This window comes from Saccostrea echinata, unplaced genomic scaffold (assembly GCF_033153115.1).
Source record: "Saccostrea echinata isolate AGI-Se365-2 ecotype Australia unplaced genomic scaffold, CSIRO_AGI_Sech_v1 ptg000054l, whole genome shotgun sequence".
In the NCBI taxonomy this organism is placed as follows: Eukaryota; Metazoa; Mollusca; class Bivalvia; order Ostreida; family Ostreidae; genus Saccostrea; species Saccostrea echinata.
In genome coordinates this window covers 50189680-50207878 of record NW_026889803.1, presented here as the reverse complement: position 1 = coordinate 50207878, position 18199 = coordinate 50189680, and the positions used below count along the sequence as shown (strand labels likewise).

At 32.7% G+C, this 18199-nt stretch overlaps 2 protein-coding genes across 3 annotated transcripts in view; both read right to left on the bottom strand.

Annotated features, from left to right (window-relative positions):
- Nucleotides 1-1726: 1726 nt before the first annotated feature.
- LOC133171978 (leucine-rich repeat-containing protein 69-like) lies at nucleotides 1727-8375 on the bottom strand. Its single transcript, XM_061306770.1, has 9 exons — nucleotides 8179-8375; nucleotides 7860-7986; nucleotides 5929-6001; nucleotides 5058-5253; nucleotides 4856-4927; nucleotides 4495-4596; nucleotides 3947-3987; nucleotides 2505-2643; nucleotides 1727-2226 (listed from the first exon to the last, which is right to left on the bottom strand). Exons 1-9 carry the CDS (start codon nucleotides 8353-8355, stop codon nucleotides 2116-2118), a joined length of 1038 nt encoding a protein of 345 aa, XP_061162754.1. The 5' UTR covers nucleotides 8356-8375; the 3' UTR covers nucleotides 1727-2115.
- A 2099-nt stretch (nucleotides 8376-10474) lies between these two features.
- Nucleotides 10475-18199, bottom strand: part of LOC133171977 (uncharacterized) — a 37312-nt gene continuing 29587 nt past the window's right edge. For both annotated transcript variants that reach the window (XM_061306768.1, XM_061306769.1), the window contains 3 exons: nucleotides 15188-15562; nucleotides 11061-11277; nucleotides 10475-10913 (listed from right to left, as the gene is read on the bottom strand). In XM_061306768.1, coding sequence (XP_061162752.1) covers nucleotides 10735-10913; nucleotides 11061-11277; nucleotides 15188-15562 — 771 coding nt within the window. In that variant the 3' untranslated portion in view covers nucleotides 10475-10734. The remainder of the gene's footprint in view (nucleotides 10914-11060; nucleotides 11278-15187; nucleotides 15563-18199) is intronic.

Genomic DNA, 18199 nt, shown 5'->3' with positions numbered 1-18199 from the left:
CGATATCTATTAATACCCAGTGTATACATGTTCTTTTAAAACCATTTAATTTTACAAAATCAGACAAAATCGTTATTCTAGGATGCAATTTTTCTCATGATTAACTAGATTTGATAGCAGTTAAGTTTCCAGTTCCAGGCATGTGGAGCTCATGATCGCAGTTTGTTTTGAAAATGACCCTGCTCATATACATGTACGTAAGGAGAGAGTTCAAGGTGCAAAAATAAATTGAGGAATTATTTCAATATTATTTCAAACCTAACCAAATGACGTATTTGGAGGTTATGGGGTTGGTGGTGGGAAGGCATCCCCCCTGCACACCTAAAATGTAGGAAGATTTTAAAAATACGACAACCCTCGTATGCTATTAAACTCATGTTAAGTACAAGTATTGCATGTTTCTGTCATTTAACTTTTAACCCCCCCCCCCCCCCACACACACACACAATCCAACCACTGGTCATCCTGGATCTGTTCTTTTCATTTCAAATGCATGTGAATTATAATTCATCCATTATCCATTTGTTTATAATTTATCAACCTGCTTACTTAAAATTAATTATTCAAAAATTTTCCTTGCTGTGACTGAAAAAATGTGCATCATTTTAATTTAAAAAAAAAAGTTTTGTTACCACATGCGGGCAGAAGTCCTTCTGATTTTTTGTTTGAAGATTTTTTTTATTGGTCGAATATTGCTTAACATGCAGTGTATCAACTAATTTCCATAAATTGTTGTACAGCGTATACGGTAACTCACTACATTTCACAAATTTTCTGCCTAATTATATTTAGAAAACAAAAACAAAACAAAAAAAAAAAAACAACAAATTTTCACTACCCAGCAAAATCTATTTTATTGTTGTTCCCGATAATTTTTTTTGAAATATTTTTTAACTTCACATTTTGAAAGAGATATCGTTTATACTGGATTCAACCCCCCCCCCCCCCCCCAAAAAAAAGACATCTTGTCCTATCGAGAGTTATGCTTAAAATGAGATGATTTTCGAATGAATTCTACAGGTTTCTCAAACAATTATTACATGAGATAAATACTTTGGTTTTGAGAGAATAAATCGATATTGAACAGAAGCCACTTGCTTCTCGGGTTTTCCTGACATTCCAGCATAGTGAAATGTAAAACAAACAAACAAACAAATACTCATAATTCTATACACCACTACATGATGGATACTAGTTAATACAACTATTTATTATCATATTATACAATTATTAAAAGAGACAATGACTCAAAAATGTTTCTGGAAATGCTCAATAACATACATTTATTACCGTAGTAACATTACAATGCAAAATGAAAGTCATGTTCACTCTGAAAACTTTTGACGTTGGTGCGAAAGTAATATGACGTCATTGTTTACCTGTAAAAGTATCACTGATATAAATGAAGATAAAACCTACTTAGAGTTGACGTAGGGCCATAAAAATTCAGATTTGGCAACTTCTTACCTTGCTCTATTAATATCCATGAAAAACTTAAAATGTGTAAAAATTGCCATAAGGCCCTTTTCCCATGGGCGCAATCAATTGATGATAAATTTAAAAAAACATTGATAATAAAATATGTGATTTAATAAAATTAAAAAAAAAAAAAACAAAAGTAGACTTTCAATTCAGTAACAAAAAAAATAATGACATCATCATGTATATATATGTAACAAAATTAAAAACTTTATAATATTACAAATATTGAGGCTAACAAACCTCATAAAAAAAGGAATAATCTACAGTACACATATCAAAATCAAATTTCTAGATACATGTGTCTTTAAAATATAAGTAATATTTTCAAAAAAATACTTATCTATTCATGCGTTCATTATGCATGTATATGATGTTTTCTAAATTTTGGAAAGAAATATCATGCATAAAATCTCAGATATCAAATATCTACGTATGTGGAGGACATGATATTGTCTTTCACACAAGTTGCTTTTGACTGAAATGTATCAAATGCCACTGATGTATGATGTAACAATAATTGCATGAGGATCCACTTCAACAGGAATGTGAAGGTCGTGAACCATCAAATTTTCAGGATGTCACTAAATGTGACTAAAAGAATTATCTCCCTTAGAAGAACATTATTGATATTCATCATGGAAATGCTACACCATAATAATCATGTCCAGAGGAGTTGAAGCATCGATAGGAGCACAGTAACGCACGCACTGGAATCAAACCGGACAGATTGTTTAGCTTTAAGTCCTAAAACAAATTGAATATATTGTGTTACAGTATTTGAGATTTTATTATACTTCTCTCTGAAAGTACACCTGCATTAGAAAATATGTACCTGTAAAAACTTCAAAAATGGAATATTTAATAAACATGGAGTACTTATTTTTTTATGAAGAAAACATGCAAATACATTGTTTATTTTCACATTCATTTTTCACAAATTAGTCCAAAGTGAATTATAATTAAATGACTATAATATATTGCACAAGTAAACCAAGGTTGTAGTGTGTCAAGAATAATTCTACCTCTTTGGCATCCACAAAACAGACACATTCCAGCCAGGTGTTGAGGAAGGACTCTCCACACACCGCACATTTACTGGCCTGGGCCAACATCTCTTTAATCTGGGGGTAATGACGTATAGCACGACGCAGGTATGACCATCTACAACAGAGAGTAGGTTGTATATTATTAGGGAGAGATAACATTAGAGTTTTTGGCTTGACAAGGACCAATATGTCAGTCAAAACTGTCTATATTTTGAATGGAAAATTTGGAAAAGTTTATTGACAAATCTGGTATGGCATGATAGAAAATAATTTATATGTGACTGAAAAATGGAAGAAATAAAAATTTTGAATAAAAGAACATGGATCAATCTGTTTGTATATATGTTTATGGGATATCTGAAATGTAGATGTAAATTGCAATATATCTTGTCAATGATGAAGTTTGATTACAAACATTCAATAGTCAATCAACCTAATCACCCCAAATAGAAACCAGATATCTTCCTCTTGTTAAATATTTTACTTTCCCCAAAGCATAAACAACATTTAATATTACATAAAGATACTGAAGCATATTTGCAGGCCTGTACAAACAACAAGCATGTTATCAAGAGGGAAAAAATCAGAAAATGCAGTTTGGCAAAGGGGAACAACTCTTGACAAGCATCCATTAAAACATGAGACGTAGAATGCCAAGTTAAAAATATCACCTGTCTTTTCCTCCAGCAGGACTGAAATTTACATATTAATTAAAGAAACAATCACAACTAAAAACAAAAGACCAATAAGCCACAATGCTCACCTAAGCAACATTTCTTTGGTAAATAAATTATAAAGAAAAGAATTAAACTCTTTATAGTAAGGTAAAACTATAATTCAAATGACCTATTGTCAACAATTATTTCTCTCTCTCACTTGTAAATCAATTCAACAAATCACATAAACTTCTGATCCCTTTTTAAGGCCCCAACCTGGCTTCTTAAGGGGGGGGGGGGGGGGGGGGGGTATCGCATATCTGAATGCACACTAGATATGTTACTCGAGGTCCCATCTGGCTATAGATTATCAGCCTATGATACATGTATATACTGAAGCTTTTTCATAAGTTTTGACTTTTCTGGTTTAATGATTTGGGAGAAAAAAGGTATTTAGATGACTGCACCATATGTTTTTTTCACTTGTAGGTAGCTTTTATTTGAAGAAATTTGAATCCCATAGTTTTACCAAGGTTTCTTTTTGGTTGAAATTGGCCTAAAATCTCTGGAGAAGATGTTGAATGGCAAAGAGTTAGCTATCAAACAACAGATGGAATATAACAAACTTTGATCAAATATGCACTCTTGAGCTTGGAGCTCAGTTGAGTTAATATCATCACATATAACTTATACATGTATATATTACAATTGCTTATAGGCAAGTAAGAATATCTTCAAAATAGAATACAATAAACTATTTACCTATCCTTCAGTTCCTTCATTATGTATCTTGCATTGATTTCCTGTGAATAAGATTGAAATCAATGTATTTCATTTTAGAAGCTTTTATATAATTTAATAGAAAAACAAGTTGGTCTATATATTTTATTACCTTTAGTGATAGAACTTTCTCCTCTTGTACAGAGTGGACAGGGATATATTGTAAAAGAGGACCTACCGGTATATATTTGATTTTGTCCTACCTTTTAGTGACAGAACTTTCTCCTCTTGTACAGAGTGGATAGAGATGTATTGTTAAAGAGGATCTATATATTTGCTTTTGTCCTACCTTTTAGTGACAGAACTTTCTCCTCTTGTACAGAGTGGACAGGAATGTGTTGTGAAAGAGGATCTATATATTTGATTTTGTCCTACCTTTTAGTGACAGAACTTTCTCCTCTTGTACAGAGTGGACAGGAATGTGTTGTAAAAGAGGATCTATATATTTGATTTTGTCCTACCTTTTAGTGACAGAACTCCTCCTCTTGTACAGGGATCTGTTGTAAAAGAGGATCTATACATTTTATTACCTTTAGTGATAGAACTTCCTCCTCTTGTACAGAGTGGACAGGGATATGTTGTAAAAGTGGATTTTCTTCACAGTACATCTCCTTCAAAGGGAGAGCACTCAACTGTAAAAAAAAGTATACATGGAAGACATAAGCATTTTAATATATATGTGACAAGACAAAATCTGGAAATGAAAAAAAATAGAAAAAAGACCCACTTATGCATTTAATAGTTAGATTTGGACACACACGAAAACAGTTATTTTTGTTTGTTTCAGATAATTCAAACAGTTCTGTAACTGACACTAACATCTTATAAAACACAATGAATTGTCATATTTTTGTCTATGGGGATGAATTAGTATTGCACTTTTTAAACTACCTCTGTTGGAAATATCCTGAGCTCATTGGCAGCAATATCTAGAGTCCTCAGTTTATAACACTTCCCAAGACTCTACAATAGATGACAGTGTAATTGCCTCTTCAACAAATTGTCTGTATTATGCAACTTCTAACTGAAAGAACACAATCAAACAAATCCTTTCCTTAGAGGAAGTCTTCTCTGTTCATTTAAAATATATTACCTCTGGGAGTTCTCTAATTTTATTTTTCTGTAGGTGAAGTTTCTCTAGGTTAACCAGAAATCCAAACTCCAGTGGCAGACTTGTCAGCTGATTATTGGCAGCGTGAAACTCTTCCAGGCGGAGTAATGCACACATTTCTACAGGGAGCTCTGTTAGCTGGTTATAATCCACAGAAAGGTGTTGGAGACTGGACAATCTGAAGAACCCAATAAATATATCAAAATACAAAAAAGCAAAAATAACTGGAATAGGTATAAATTATTCTGAGCATATAATGCATTAACTTCACAAATTCTATTCTAGATGATCTTCATGAACTCTGTTCTAGATGAAATTCACAAACTTTGTGCTAGATGAAGTCTGCATAATTGATAAAGTACATCACAGCAGAGTTCAACCCTCAATGCACAACATTACTTATTTTAGCATATGCAAAAGATCTTTAACATATCTGTAGGTAATAATTTTGACAAGGTAGCATATAATCATCAGTGGTGTATTTTCTTTTCTGTTTATGTGTAGACTTAAATGAAGTTGAGGACTTCACCAGAGACATGACGCACCTAATAATGGGGGTAGGTGTTGGAGGGGGTTGCATCTCCCCTCTGATTAGGGTATAATGTAAGTCATTTATATGCGATTCAGCCACTATGTTTCTCACAAGGGTGGGATTATTATATTTTTTTAATGTAGACATAAAAATTTCCTCGAAAAATACTCTAATTTTCTCTGTCATATACATGCAAAGCTAATTAAGCTTATATTTTTTTAGTTGACATAACAAATCATGGACATAGTAATGGGGTAATTTTGATTGTCCTGAAAATCCACTATCGCTTCTCACACTATATATGAAAAAGAAATTACTTACCTACATATTTCAGGTGGAAAAGTTTTCAAGTTGTTTGAATTTAGATTGAGGAATGTTAAATTCCTGAGGTTTGCTAAAATATGAAAAAAAATATAACCATTTAAATTGAGAAACAACACTGTATTATCAAAAGAAGCATTAACAATTAATGAATTGGTATATTAAGCAGTGTCTAAAAGATATGTATTTATGCCCATGCTTTCTTGAACCTATTACACTTACTGTATATCAATAATGTGTCGAAATTTACTGTGCTGATCACCAATTACTATGTTGATGAGCATATCTATTTTCTTTTAATGCTACTAGATGAAATCCCGCGCAAGCGCGGGGAATTGAATTTATACCATTACCGACAGAAAATATATCGTAGTTTCTACTGACAGCCTATAGGCTTATAGCAGAAAGAAAAACTTGTTCAAAATCCCGCATGAAGTAGATGTACATGTACGTCTCCACCCCACCACCCCCTTTTTGTAAAAAATTGAAAAATAACAATTTCATTAATTGACGTTTATTATGAAACCTGCTATACTATGTTATGGATATTGTACTTCAGATGCTCTTATTACATTTCCGCCAAGGATAAAATCAGCGAATGTACACATTTTACTGATAAATTTATTTATTTATTTTGGGGGGGGGGGGGGGGGGGTAAAAATTCACAGGTACTTGAGTCTTGGTTCATAAATATGTATGTACCTTATTGATATGTAAAAAATATACTTTTATTTACTTTTTTTTACATATCAATAAGGTACATACATATTTATAAACCAAGTCCCAATTAAGTTCAGGCTGTGTAAAAATTAGCTTATAACGCCCTATGAATAGGCCAAGTATTTGATACAAAGACTGTATTCAGAAAAAAAAACAACTGAAATGTATTGAATAAAACACAAAATTTTACAGTTTTAATTGTATTTGAACAACACCTTATTCATTAATTTTCTCTTTTAATGTAAGCAAGTTTATTACGAAGTACAAATTGTACTTCGAGTTCGTTGCCACGATGCATTTAGTAAGGAATATAGGAATATAAATTATTTATACAAATTTTACCGATAAATTTTTTAGAAAACCTACTACATACATGTAATAGTGTTTCGATATATAAATACATGTATATCACAACTTTTAGTGTTATCAATGATTTGCCATTTTTTCAATGACCATTCACACAAAAGCTTTTTTTTTTATGTTCTTGCAGCTATAATCGACTGGTTTTTTCTTTTTAACATCGGGCTCGATGCTATATGATGTTCTAGAAGCTTCCTTCAATATTAAGATCAGTGAATGACAAAAATAATTTGGACATTTCCCTTTTTAGATGGTTATCACAATCTTTTTCTTTTATATAATTTAAATCAAGCTTTGATTGAATAATTCAGTGTTGACGTTTTATGAAATAAATAAACAATTGCTTGTTGTCAGTTTCATTACAAATTTCCAGTAACCTAGATCCGCCAACCGGAAACGCCACCGTACTCACGTTTTTGCTATTTCATGGCTGTTTATAGAAAATAAAAGTAGACTTTTAATTTAAGGAGGCTGGGGGGTCAACAAATTAACCACAAATTAACCACCAGATTTAACTTAATAATTTTTAGATATGATATCTTAAGCTGTCAACTATCATTTGGCAAAGAAAAATTTCAAAAATTTTAGTTTTAAAATTGATCATTTTCTATATCTTCATATGGAGCTCTTCTTCTAAAGGAGATCAATATAGTCTAAAAATGGCCACAACCCCCCAGCCTCTTTAATGTCCGGTACTTACTATGCGGGTGAAATCTAAATATAGTTTACGGACATCATCTTGTATCTAGTGTATTGTTAATTTGTTACAGGAGTAAGTAAGAACTCTGGTGCACCCGTTTCGGAGTTTATTTGCAAAATTTATTAATTTATAAGTATAGATTTTTTCATACTTAGCACTTTTGGAGACAGTATCCTGAGCTTGTTGTTAAACAGATGGAGTTTTTCCAACATTGTTAGGTATTCTAAAGCTTCTGGTAACTCCTCAAATTCATTGTTTCCTAAATTTAGGATCTGTAGCTGTAGAAAAAATAGACATTTATAAGACAAACGTATGAATATGCCTATTTACTCTTGATTTGCGGCTAAAGATCGCGCAATTTTTTGTTATTGAAACGAAATTTGTCACATTATGTGCATCATCTTGTACTTCTTTCGACATTTTAGAGTTGAATAGAGGTATTTATTTTACAATATTTCAGTATAAATTACCTGAAACAAATGACTCAGTTCAATTGGTAACGTTTTTAATTTGTTCCCGCGGAGCTGTAGATGTAAAATACAGTCTAGTTTACCAATAATTTTTGGGACTTTGTCTAGTTTCTTATTGCACAAGTTTAGCGCTTTTGGTTTACCCTTCAGTGCGGGGATAAGTATCGCATCCGCCATTTTGACGCTGTTTTGTTGCTATACAACTCGAGCCAGTCGAGGGATTGATGCTTGGGCTTATTTTACGTGATTATACATATACTAAACGAATTGCCAAAATGGATAAAAATATACATTTTAAAGTATGGTAACCAAAACATTCCTTGAGAACAAATTTATACACAAAGTGTGTAAATATTTGTTTATTCGAAACCATTTTCACGTGCTGGCTCCTTCTGACGTTAGTTACTAAGTTGTACATATACTCATTCGAGCAAGCATTATTATGTTACGATTTTATTGTTACTTTTAATAATTTAACTTTACTACCCAAAAACGACAGTATAAACAGGAGAACATTTTCCAAGATCTTTTTTCAGGCCCTGATGATCTATTTAAATTGTTGAAGGGAAAATCTTATCGTCCTATTAGTCAAAGAATATATATGATGAGTTTGGAGAACGCGGATAGTTATCTGAGACGACAGCCTAAAAATACGAATAATTCGAGAACGGTATCCACTTTCTTCTGCATGATTTATATATATTTTGTTTTTTATACATAGAACTGTAGCTCTCTGATCGTCCCATTTATTTCTGTTTTGTTGTTTGTTTGTTTTGTTTGTTTGTTTTAAAGTGTTTAGAACTGTGAGCTGCAGCCAGACATGATTACGACTACACGGTACATTCATATTTTTTTGTACAAAATTAAACGTCAGTTACAACGGGTGAATTATTTATATAATATTACCCCTAATGTAGCGTTATCTTGATATTTGTGAAAGATATAATAGTCTAAAAATAATAAATGACAACTTATCTTTTTTCATAAATCTTATCTATTATATTAAATTTCTGTAAAGCGCATAAATAAATGTAGACCATTTGATTTCTGAAAGTTTTAATTATACATTGATAAGAAATTCTGCTTTAATTTAGTAGAAAGTCGTATGCTTGTTATGTTACCCCAAACATGAGAAGACAATTACTAGTTACGGCATAGTCGTTTTTCTTTAGTCTGTCCGTCACCATAGTGTCTGATCAATAATTCTAACAACTTCTGTTGGAAAGTGTTCAAACTTCAGTATGTTTTCTGCTCATGACAGGCACGGCACGTCACGTTCCGGTAGTATCATTTTTGAAGGGGTGCAGCCAGAAAAAAATTGAAAATCTTGAAAATCTTTGACAAGCCCCCCCCCCCCCCCCACACACACACACATACACACAAATGTCCAAACTGACAGTCCTATTTCGGAGGAGGGGGGCTTCGAACTTTTTCCACAAATTTTATTAAAACATTACTGTCGGACGATATGACTATACTGCAACAAGATGGGAGACCAGCCTTTCAATGAACATTTTCAACAGTAATGATCCCCCCCCCCCCGGGATGCTACGTGCCTGCATGACCTAATAATTATTCATGATTCTCAATGAAGGTCAGATCTCAAAATTCAAGGTCATTTGCCAATAAAATGTTTCTGCCATGCATATACTCTCGAACCACGGATTGGAATGGTTCAAACAAAGACCAAAAGGTCTATGGTTTAAACTATTTGTTGTTTTTATACACTTATTTACTTTGTAATAAATCACACCAATGGCAGATTATAAATAATAATATCAGAAACACTTTAAAAAAGACTGCACTTCGATTGTTCAAAATATTCTAATTCAGTTTAAAGTAGTTTTAAAGCAATATTAATTTCATTAGTTTGACATAACATTACACCACTCAAAGTTTTTACTGAAAACATTCCTTTCAATTATGATGCTTTGGTTTATTCCCCGATCAGAAACCTATACAATGGATTATTTTTCTTATTTACATTTTCCTCAGAACAATTTAATACATGTATTGCCAATATTACTCAGTATTCTGTGCAAAATATAAGTACCTTATAAGAAAAAAAATCCATTAGGTTTTTGAGTTAGGATAAAACCCAAGCAATTTTTAAAGTTCCGATTTATATCTTGACGAAAAAAATGAATATCACGAAAAAAAAAAAAAGATTATCCATTAGTTTCTGCCACCATTTGTAAATCTTTATTTTCTTCATCTTTTTGATACACAACACTTTAGCATGTACTAGTTTATTTTTATCAAAATTTATTATGATATGTAAATCATTTATAGAAAATCAACTTAAAATTTTATTTAAAATCACCAATAAATAACAAAAATAGATACATGCACACTGACAATTAATTAAACATTTTTAATACATATACATGTAATCTGACACAACTTTCAGGAATGTGTGATTTTCTGGGTTCCTCCGCGCCAAGAGCCATTTTCTGCTCCGAACTTTTATGTCATTAGCAGGCACTAACTCTGTCAATTGGCAGTTTCGAAAATATATTTGGGAAAATTGTTGAGTACGTTGAGGCTAAAAATCAATCAGGAGAACATGTATTCTCGCAATCCGTTGCGTATAAGATCCTTGCTGACAAATTCATTATGCCTCATTTTGAAAAGGAGAGCGTTCGATATGGAATGTTCTGTTTCGGCCAATGAGATCATTTCTATGAACTTCGAGAGGGACATCAAACCTCGTATAGCTGGGTTTATGTCAAGTCCTGAAATAAGATAAACTTATAATGGACTGATCGTTCAAACATCTAGTAAAAGTCACTCATGAAAACAAATAAATGTTTGCTGCAACATTTTTGCATCTGTCTTGATAAAAAGTTTTAATTCTTTCAAAACCTGTAATAAATACTTACCTGTATGAAAATTAAATGATAAGGCCGCCTCTCCCTCCGCTAGTACAAATGTATCACAGTCGTGGAAGTAGGCCACTGTTTCGCATCTCTGGGAAAGTTTTATCTCAAAAAGGCGGGGGCTAAACTTCATATGGTTCAGGGCGTAGGATTCACTTAGTGACTGCTCGTATCCCATCTTATACAGGTTGAAGCATTTCAGGAAAATGTTACGCATCATCTGTAATAAAAATATAAAGCTTTATCTGTATTATACAAAAAAAACTTATGATTATATCATTTATTCATCATTATTGAAATTTGTTGCCATTGGGCGAACATGATTTATAACATTAATACAAAATCAGAGCTAGATTTAAGGAATATCTGTAGCTGCACACTGAAGAGTTCTAATTTCATAACACATATATGAAGTTAATGAGTAATTTACCCGAAATTAGAGTAAGTTACCCATTGATTTAAAATTGAATGAACTGAAATCTACGGCGCAATACACAGTTAATTACAATTAATTAAAATATTCTTAACATTAAATGAAGCCAAGATAAAGTGCATACTATTTTAACATGTGTTTTCACATACAAGAAAGCGACAGTGATAACCCGTTCATCAATACTTTGTCTTTGAAATTTTTTTTTTCTGGGGAGAATGGCAAGTACCCTGTGTTGAAAATTAAATAGATCAACGCAATATTTTCACCTTCAAGTAATATTATTATTATTATCTCTATATCCCAAAACATTTTTCTGTTGTGTTAATACATGTAGGGTTCTTTACCCGTTCAGACTACAAGACAAAGATGATGCGTGTACACGTATTTCACAAGTTGCTGTTTTACTTTACAGACATATCGTGAATCCCGATCAAAGCATTATCAAAAATCACCATTTTCCGCCAACACAATTTTAAGATAAAAATCCACTCCGTGATACCGAAGAAGGGTTCACTTGCATTGGCAATGGCGACATGAGATACTTGATACCAATGCCTTACCATCTGTTGATAGGGGATACTGCGATTCATCTGACGCAAACAGCGAGAAACACGTCGATACACGCGTCAGAAGGGTCTTAACAAGATCTCGGAGCCACCGAAATATGCCACCTAAACAGGAGACATGTCGTTGTAAGATCAAAGGAAAAAAAAAACTATTTGCATATAACAAAAATCGGCCAGAAATTCATCATTTCATCACCCTTTTGGTAATGTCCGAATCCACAAAATAAATTTTTAAAAAAGCTAATTTAATGTCCGAATCCTTGAATTTGCCAATTTGCCATCTTACAACATCAAAAAGTGGAGGGGGAGGGGCAACCAGCAACTAAAGGAAAATTTACTATAGCAAAATACTACACTCAGAGAAATGTGCCCCCCCCCCCCCCCCGCGTTCTACGGGCCTGACCACCATGAATTACGATTTACATGTATATGATATATAAAAAGACAACAGAATGATATCAATTAAAAAGATCGAGGATCCAGAAAACACCATTCACCACTTGTTCAGTCTTGATAAACAATTATGAAACTTTGAAATTAGGAAAATAACTACATATGTACATAAATGTATTTCAAAAGCCTAAAGCAAGGCATATACACATGTACTATAAGTAGACGACGAGACCGACCAAAGAACAGTGCACTCCATTCTTTGTTACCGTACTCGTATGTATAAACATACAAGTTCTCTCGCCTCAGTTTCAAAAAGAATTCTTGGTTCAAGTTCGACTCATGTTTTTCACTTTTCAGTCAGCTTTTTTGAAATGTACATGGAAACAGTTTATCATACCTCCGAGATAGAAGATCGGGGTTGGTGGTTTTTGGATGGATGAGGTGGGTGTCATGATCTGTCTCTGTCATGCTATATCTGCAACATAGATCCCTGCTGATAATTTAAGACTTAAGAAACTTTTTACTTTGTCAGATGGCAGCTTATGACAAGAGTCCCAGAAATCCCTTTAAGTTGTCTTGTACACAGATCAATGTCACAGGAACTGGAAGTGTTAAATTCGTGTCGTAATCTATGTCTTTGTGACAGAGAAGCATAATAAGCTCGTTCTTGGCACCAGAATAGCCAATGCTTTGTCCTGAAACCGCAAATCAAGTTCATATGGATATGAAGCTTCAGGTCTATATCACAAAGTAAGCTAATGATCATGGGGTGTGTAATGACTTTAAATACCACGGTATTTGGAAGCATAGGATTTATGACTGCTTTATTGTGTTATAATGGAGAAATAATAGCTCATAATATTTTAGTACTTTGCATAAAAGTATAGTTTTTAAGGGTATATGATTACTCGAAGCCAAGGTCATTTAAACAATGTCGCACACCAGGAATTGAATGTGTAAAACTGGTCTTTCTCTTGAATCGAAGCTTACATTTGACATAAGAACTGCTTAAGATCATGTGATAAAGTGCAATTTAACACCCAAAAACATTAGACAAGATCAATGGAATGTGTAATATTTATGTTTGGTCTTTAATTTTGCAAATATATTTTGCAGATAAAGGATCATTTTTCAAATAAAGACTGATTAATTCGGGAGGATGTATCGGGAACCTACATGTAAGTCAAGATTATATGATGGTCACAGATTATCTGCATTTTTTAAAATATAAAGTTTGAGTTCTTTAGGATTTTTTTTTCAAAATTGCAATGTTCTGAATGTTCCCCGCAAGAGTTAGCAGTCCTGTTAATATATCAGTATTAGTTTGGTGTAGGTACATTAGACCCAAATTACAACTGACTATGCTCGGGGACTTCTCTGTTTTGTTCTGTTCTGTTTTTTTTTTTTTTTCATTTTGAAAATAAATAGCAAATGTTATGTACTAATTTTCATATCTGAGAATTAAGTCGACAGTTAGACCATTTTCATGGTAAATGTTTTTACTTGGGAGTAGGACTCCCTAATGTTGAAAGTTGAACTGATGACGTTAATGGAAAGACCACTTAATGATATGTAATACTGTATACAGGGTTATTTTCGCCCCGTGTTATTTTCGAGATTTTACACTTGCAAACAATTTTGGCCCCTTTTAAATTCGCCCAGTCACAATTCTGTTAAAGAAATTATACCGTGTTCTTTGAATTGGTTCTGTTTTAAATTCACCCAACGAAGAGTAGGGCGAAAGGGCCGAAAATAAACAGGGACAAAAATTTCACTCTTTACAGTATATGATATACAGTGTATGTCCTTCACTCTCAGTACATCTACACCTCCACTGTCCTACAGTAATATATTTTGCACAGGTAATAACTTTGTCATTAACTACATGTATGAGCTATTCATAATATTTCCTATTTATTATAATTAGGTTACTTATCAAATTACCATTTTTGAGAGATGGCATTTTTTTATTCTCTGGTATACAGACACGTAGAGTATCAGGGGGTCTGGCACTTTTTTTTCAAAACATGTTTTAATTACTGTTAATGTATCAAATTTTCATTGAAAGGCCGGTTGCCCCCTTTTTTGTAGTAAAGTCAAATCCCCCATGCATAAATGTATTCAAAAAATATTTTTTAAAAAAAATATGTGAAAAGTTGGAACCCATCAAACCCTTAATCCCCCCATAATTTTAAATTTGGACAATTTCTTTCTTTTTTGCTAGTCATATTTGTGTAAGTTGGAAATTATCCCCCCTTTTCAAAAACGATGCTACGTGCCTGGTATACTATTGGGTAAGTGATATTCTTCATCATAATGTTATAAGAAGACAGATAAAAAAAGACATACTTCTTTCAATCATTCAATATACTAGAAGTTACATCGATACTTCTATCAAATTAGTACACCACCAGTGTGGCGATTTAAAAAAAAAAAAAAAAAAAAAAAAAAAAAAAAAAAAAATCACTTGCTTTATAGGAAATAATATTTCAAAATTAAAAGCCGACTGCTTGCCAGTTTTATTTTATAGGGCGTACGTGTAGCATTATCGCTAATGGTCATAAGTATACTGATGGATCGATGCTATCTATAGTATACCTGCTGAGCTATATTTTTTCTCCTGCTCAACACTTCCTCAGGCAAATACTTGTCCTTACCTATGTTTGAGAATCGGAATATACTCATCAGTTATAGGCTCTATCAAGTGAGCCTTAGAATCAAAATAGATCGATACTTACCGATCTATCGAGAATCGTTCTGAGGGCTTTAACTACTGGTGATTCACATTTGGAGATGGCTAGTGATATATATCGATGTTTGCTGTTGCCGAACACTTTGAGACTAAATCCGGGGGAATTATCATTTTCGGAATGATATGCGCCATAAGCTGATAAATCAAATGTTAAATTATGAACTCTTTTTTCTGGAGTGGGAACATCCCTCGCCTCTGTGCGTTCTATGGCTGCGATTGCACCGTAGGCGTTACAGGAATGTTGTTCTGAAAATTCATCCAGTCCAAGCAGTCTGGATGCTTGACCGTTTCTGCCATCACATGCTATCACAAGTAGTCGTCCTTGTATTTCATCCAACTCCTTACACGTTTCTTTGTCAAACTACAAAATAAAAGTAAATGAAAGTCAGTATACCTTTATGAATTCCTTTATCCGTGTTTTATGAAAAAGTTATATAAATTTTGTACATGTACATGGTAAAATAAATAGATTTGTGCGTGTAATAAATTGCAATTTTTTTTAAAATCCAACTTCTTGATTACATTCTAATAAGATACAGTTCCCCTCTAGGTAGTCCAAAGTATCTGACGTTTTCCAGGGTTTTTTTTTTTTTTTTTTACGATTTTGATATTTTACGTGCCATGTTTTCCTGGCACGTAAAATATCAAAATCGTGAAAAAAGCCTTTGAAACGTCAGATACTTCGGACCACCCTCTAGGCAGAACACAATCTCTTGACAATTGTTTATTTACCCTCCATCAAAACCATATATTGTGATGAATTATTTAGCATTCATTTAATTACCAACATGTAACAATAAAATTGACCATCTATAATAAAGAGGTTTTTTCCTCCATGCGGTCAGAGTATAACCACATTAATCGTAATTATTCCCGATATTTCAAACCACCACAAAACCATCAACCTTCTCGATCCTTAATCTTGTCACTTAATTATCCCGTCGCAACGAAGTTGGAGAAGATATGGTAATGTGCTTGTGTGTGGGTGGGTGAGTGAGCGAGTGCATAACGGAAGTGAGGCAAGTAAAAATTCATATCGGGATCGAAGTCCTCTTTTGCGAATTGCTGCTCTGCTTTGCGGTGCCCTAGTTAATCTAACTTTTGCTTTAATAATGTGCTTTTTGGCTTCAAGTATTTCCAAAAATTTGTAATAATATCTTATTAAAAGAAGAATCTTAAACATGAAACATATTTTCCTTAAGGACGACGGACCTAATTCTAAATTTCACGCCACTGCGCAGAAAACCGCGCATATGCCTTGAATCAAATTGACTTTATTATGTATTGCAAAAGATAAAAAAAATATACATTTTAAATTCTTTTAAAGATTCAAACGTTTCCTCTCAATTCAAAAATGTTGTAAATATTTCGATTTATATTCATAAATAAATGATTTATTTGGCCAAGGTATTTTCATTGAAAATTTCCCCCAAAATGTGCCCTACACCTGAGTTTGACATGCCCCCCCCCCCCCTGAAAAATCTAAGCCGATGATCCATTTATTTTTTGGCATAATTTGCTGGTAAATTGTCTTGTTAATATTGTCTTTTAATATGAATAAAAATTCTATTGCAGAATTTTTTTCATGATCACTCTTATACCCTACACTGCCAATTTCCCATTACTTCCTATAGTAATTATCGATTTTCATTGCCAACTTTTGAAACCGCTCCCCATTAAAAATCTACATCGATGACCATATGTTTTTTTTTTATTGATTTTAACTCACCAAAAGCCACATTACCTCATATTAAAATTTGAATAAAAAATCTATTGCAGAAATGAATTATTGGTCCGTCTTCGTTAACAATAAAGCGATGAATTGACCTTTTAAAATGTGTCAAAATTTTGTAAGTTGAAATCAACTCAATCTTCAGAAAATATAGTTTTGTGAAAATGCCAATTTCAAACTTTAACTATAAATGCGTTTTACAACTTAATCGGGAAAACTGAACTGTGAAGCAATTATATAAATGAATACCAAAATCCAAGCATTCCACGATAAAATTAAAATGTATTTTCATTGCATACACATTTTAAAATGCTAAGAAGATAAGAATCTCTCAACTAGAAAAATCTTAAAGAACTCGAGATAAATGTAGCAGACATAAAACCTATATATGACGTCTTCTTGTTTAATTTGTGCTTGTCAGAATTCAGTAACCGGAAGGAGTACGGAATAGGCAAGCTGTTAACAGCGGCAAGAGAACGCACCACTGTTTCAAATAAAACCTGGTTTGATTTTGTCAAATAAAAATATAATAAAATAACATAGCAATGCCTTGTTAATCATTTTATCAAGCTTACTGCTTCATTGTGAGAGCAGCGAGTATGGAATATATTTGAAAATCCTTCATTAATCGAGTGCCCAAAGTTTAGGGCTAAGAAGATTAAAATTTCTGCGTGTGCTTAGAATACTTGTGAATGAAATTGATAGTCCGTATTACTTTAAAATTAAATCTAATACAACACCAATATTAATCGAAGTAACATATTAATCTTCTTTAATTAAGCGAAAACAAACCATTCCTTTTTAATGTACAAACAATAAATGTACGTGTTCAATCCCATTTGTTTTGACAATGAAAACATTTCAGACACTACATGTAACACATATGATGATAAACAGATTTCACAGTTTTTCCTCTTTTTGTTGTTGTTTTGTAAATAACTTCTTTCAGTGCAGACTTTATCTTTCATTTGTCTCGAAATTCTAGTTATGCATGATCACATCGAGAAAAAATAAATTCAATAAAAACTGTTTTTCTGAAGTGGGTTATGTAACATTGAATATTTTAGGTGATTAATGAAATTGATTCGACACCAAAATCTCGGCATGTTTAATGGTTACAGCATATGATTTATGATCAAATATATGTTTTTGACACTTATAGCTACAGGAAAGATTATCACTGTGTTTCAAGTACGCATATGAACTATTATATTGAATACACATAAATATATAAATCTTCGAAAGTTAATATTCCTGAAAAAAAAA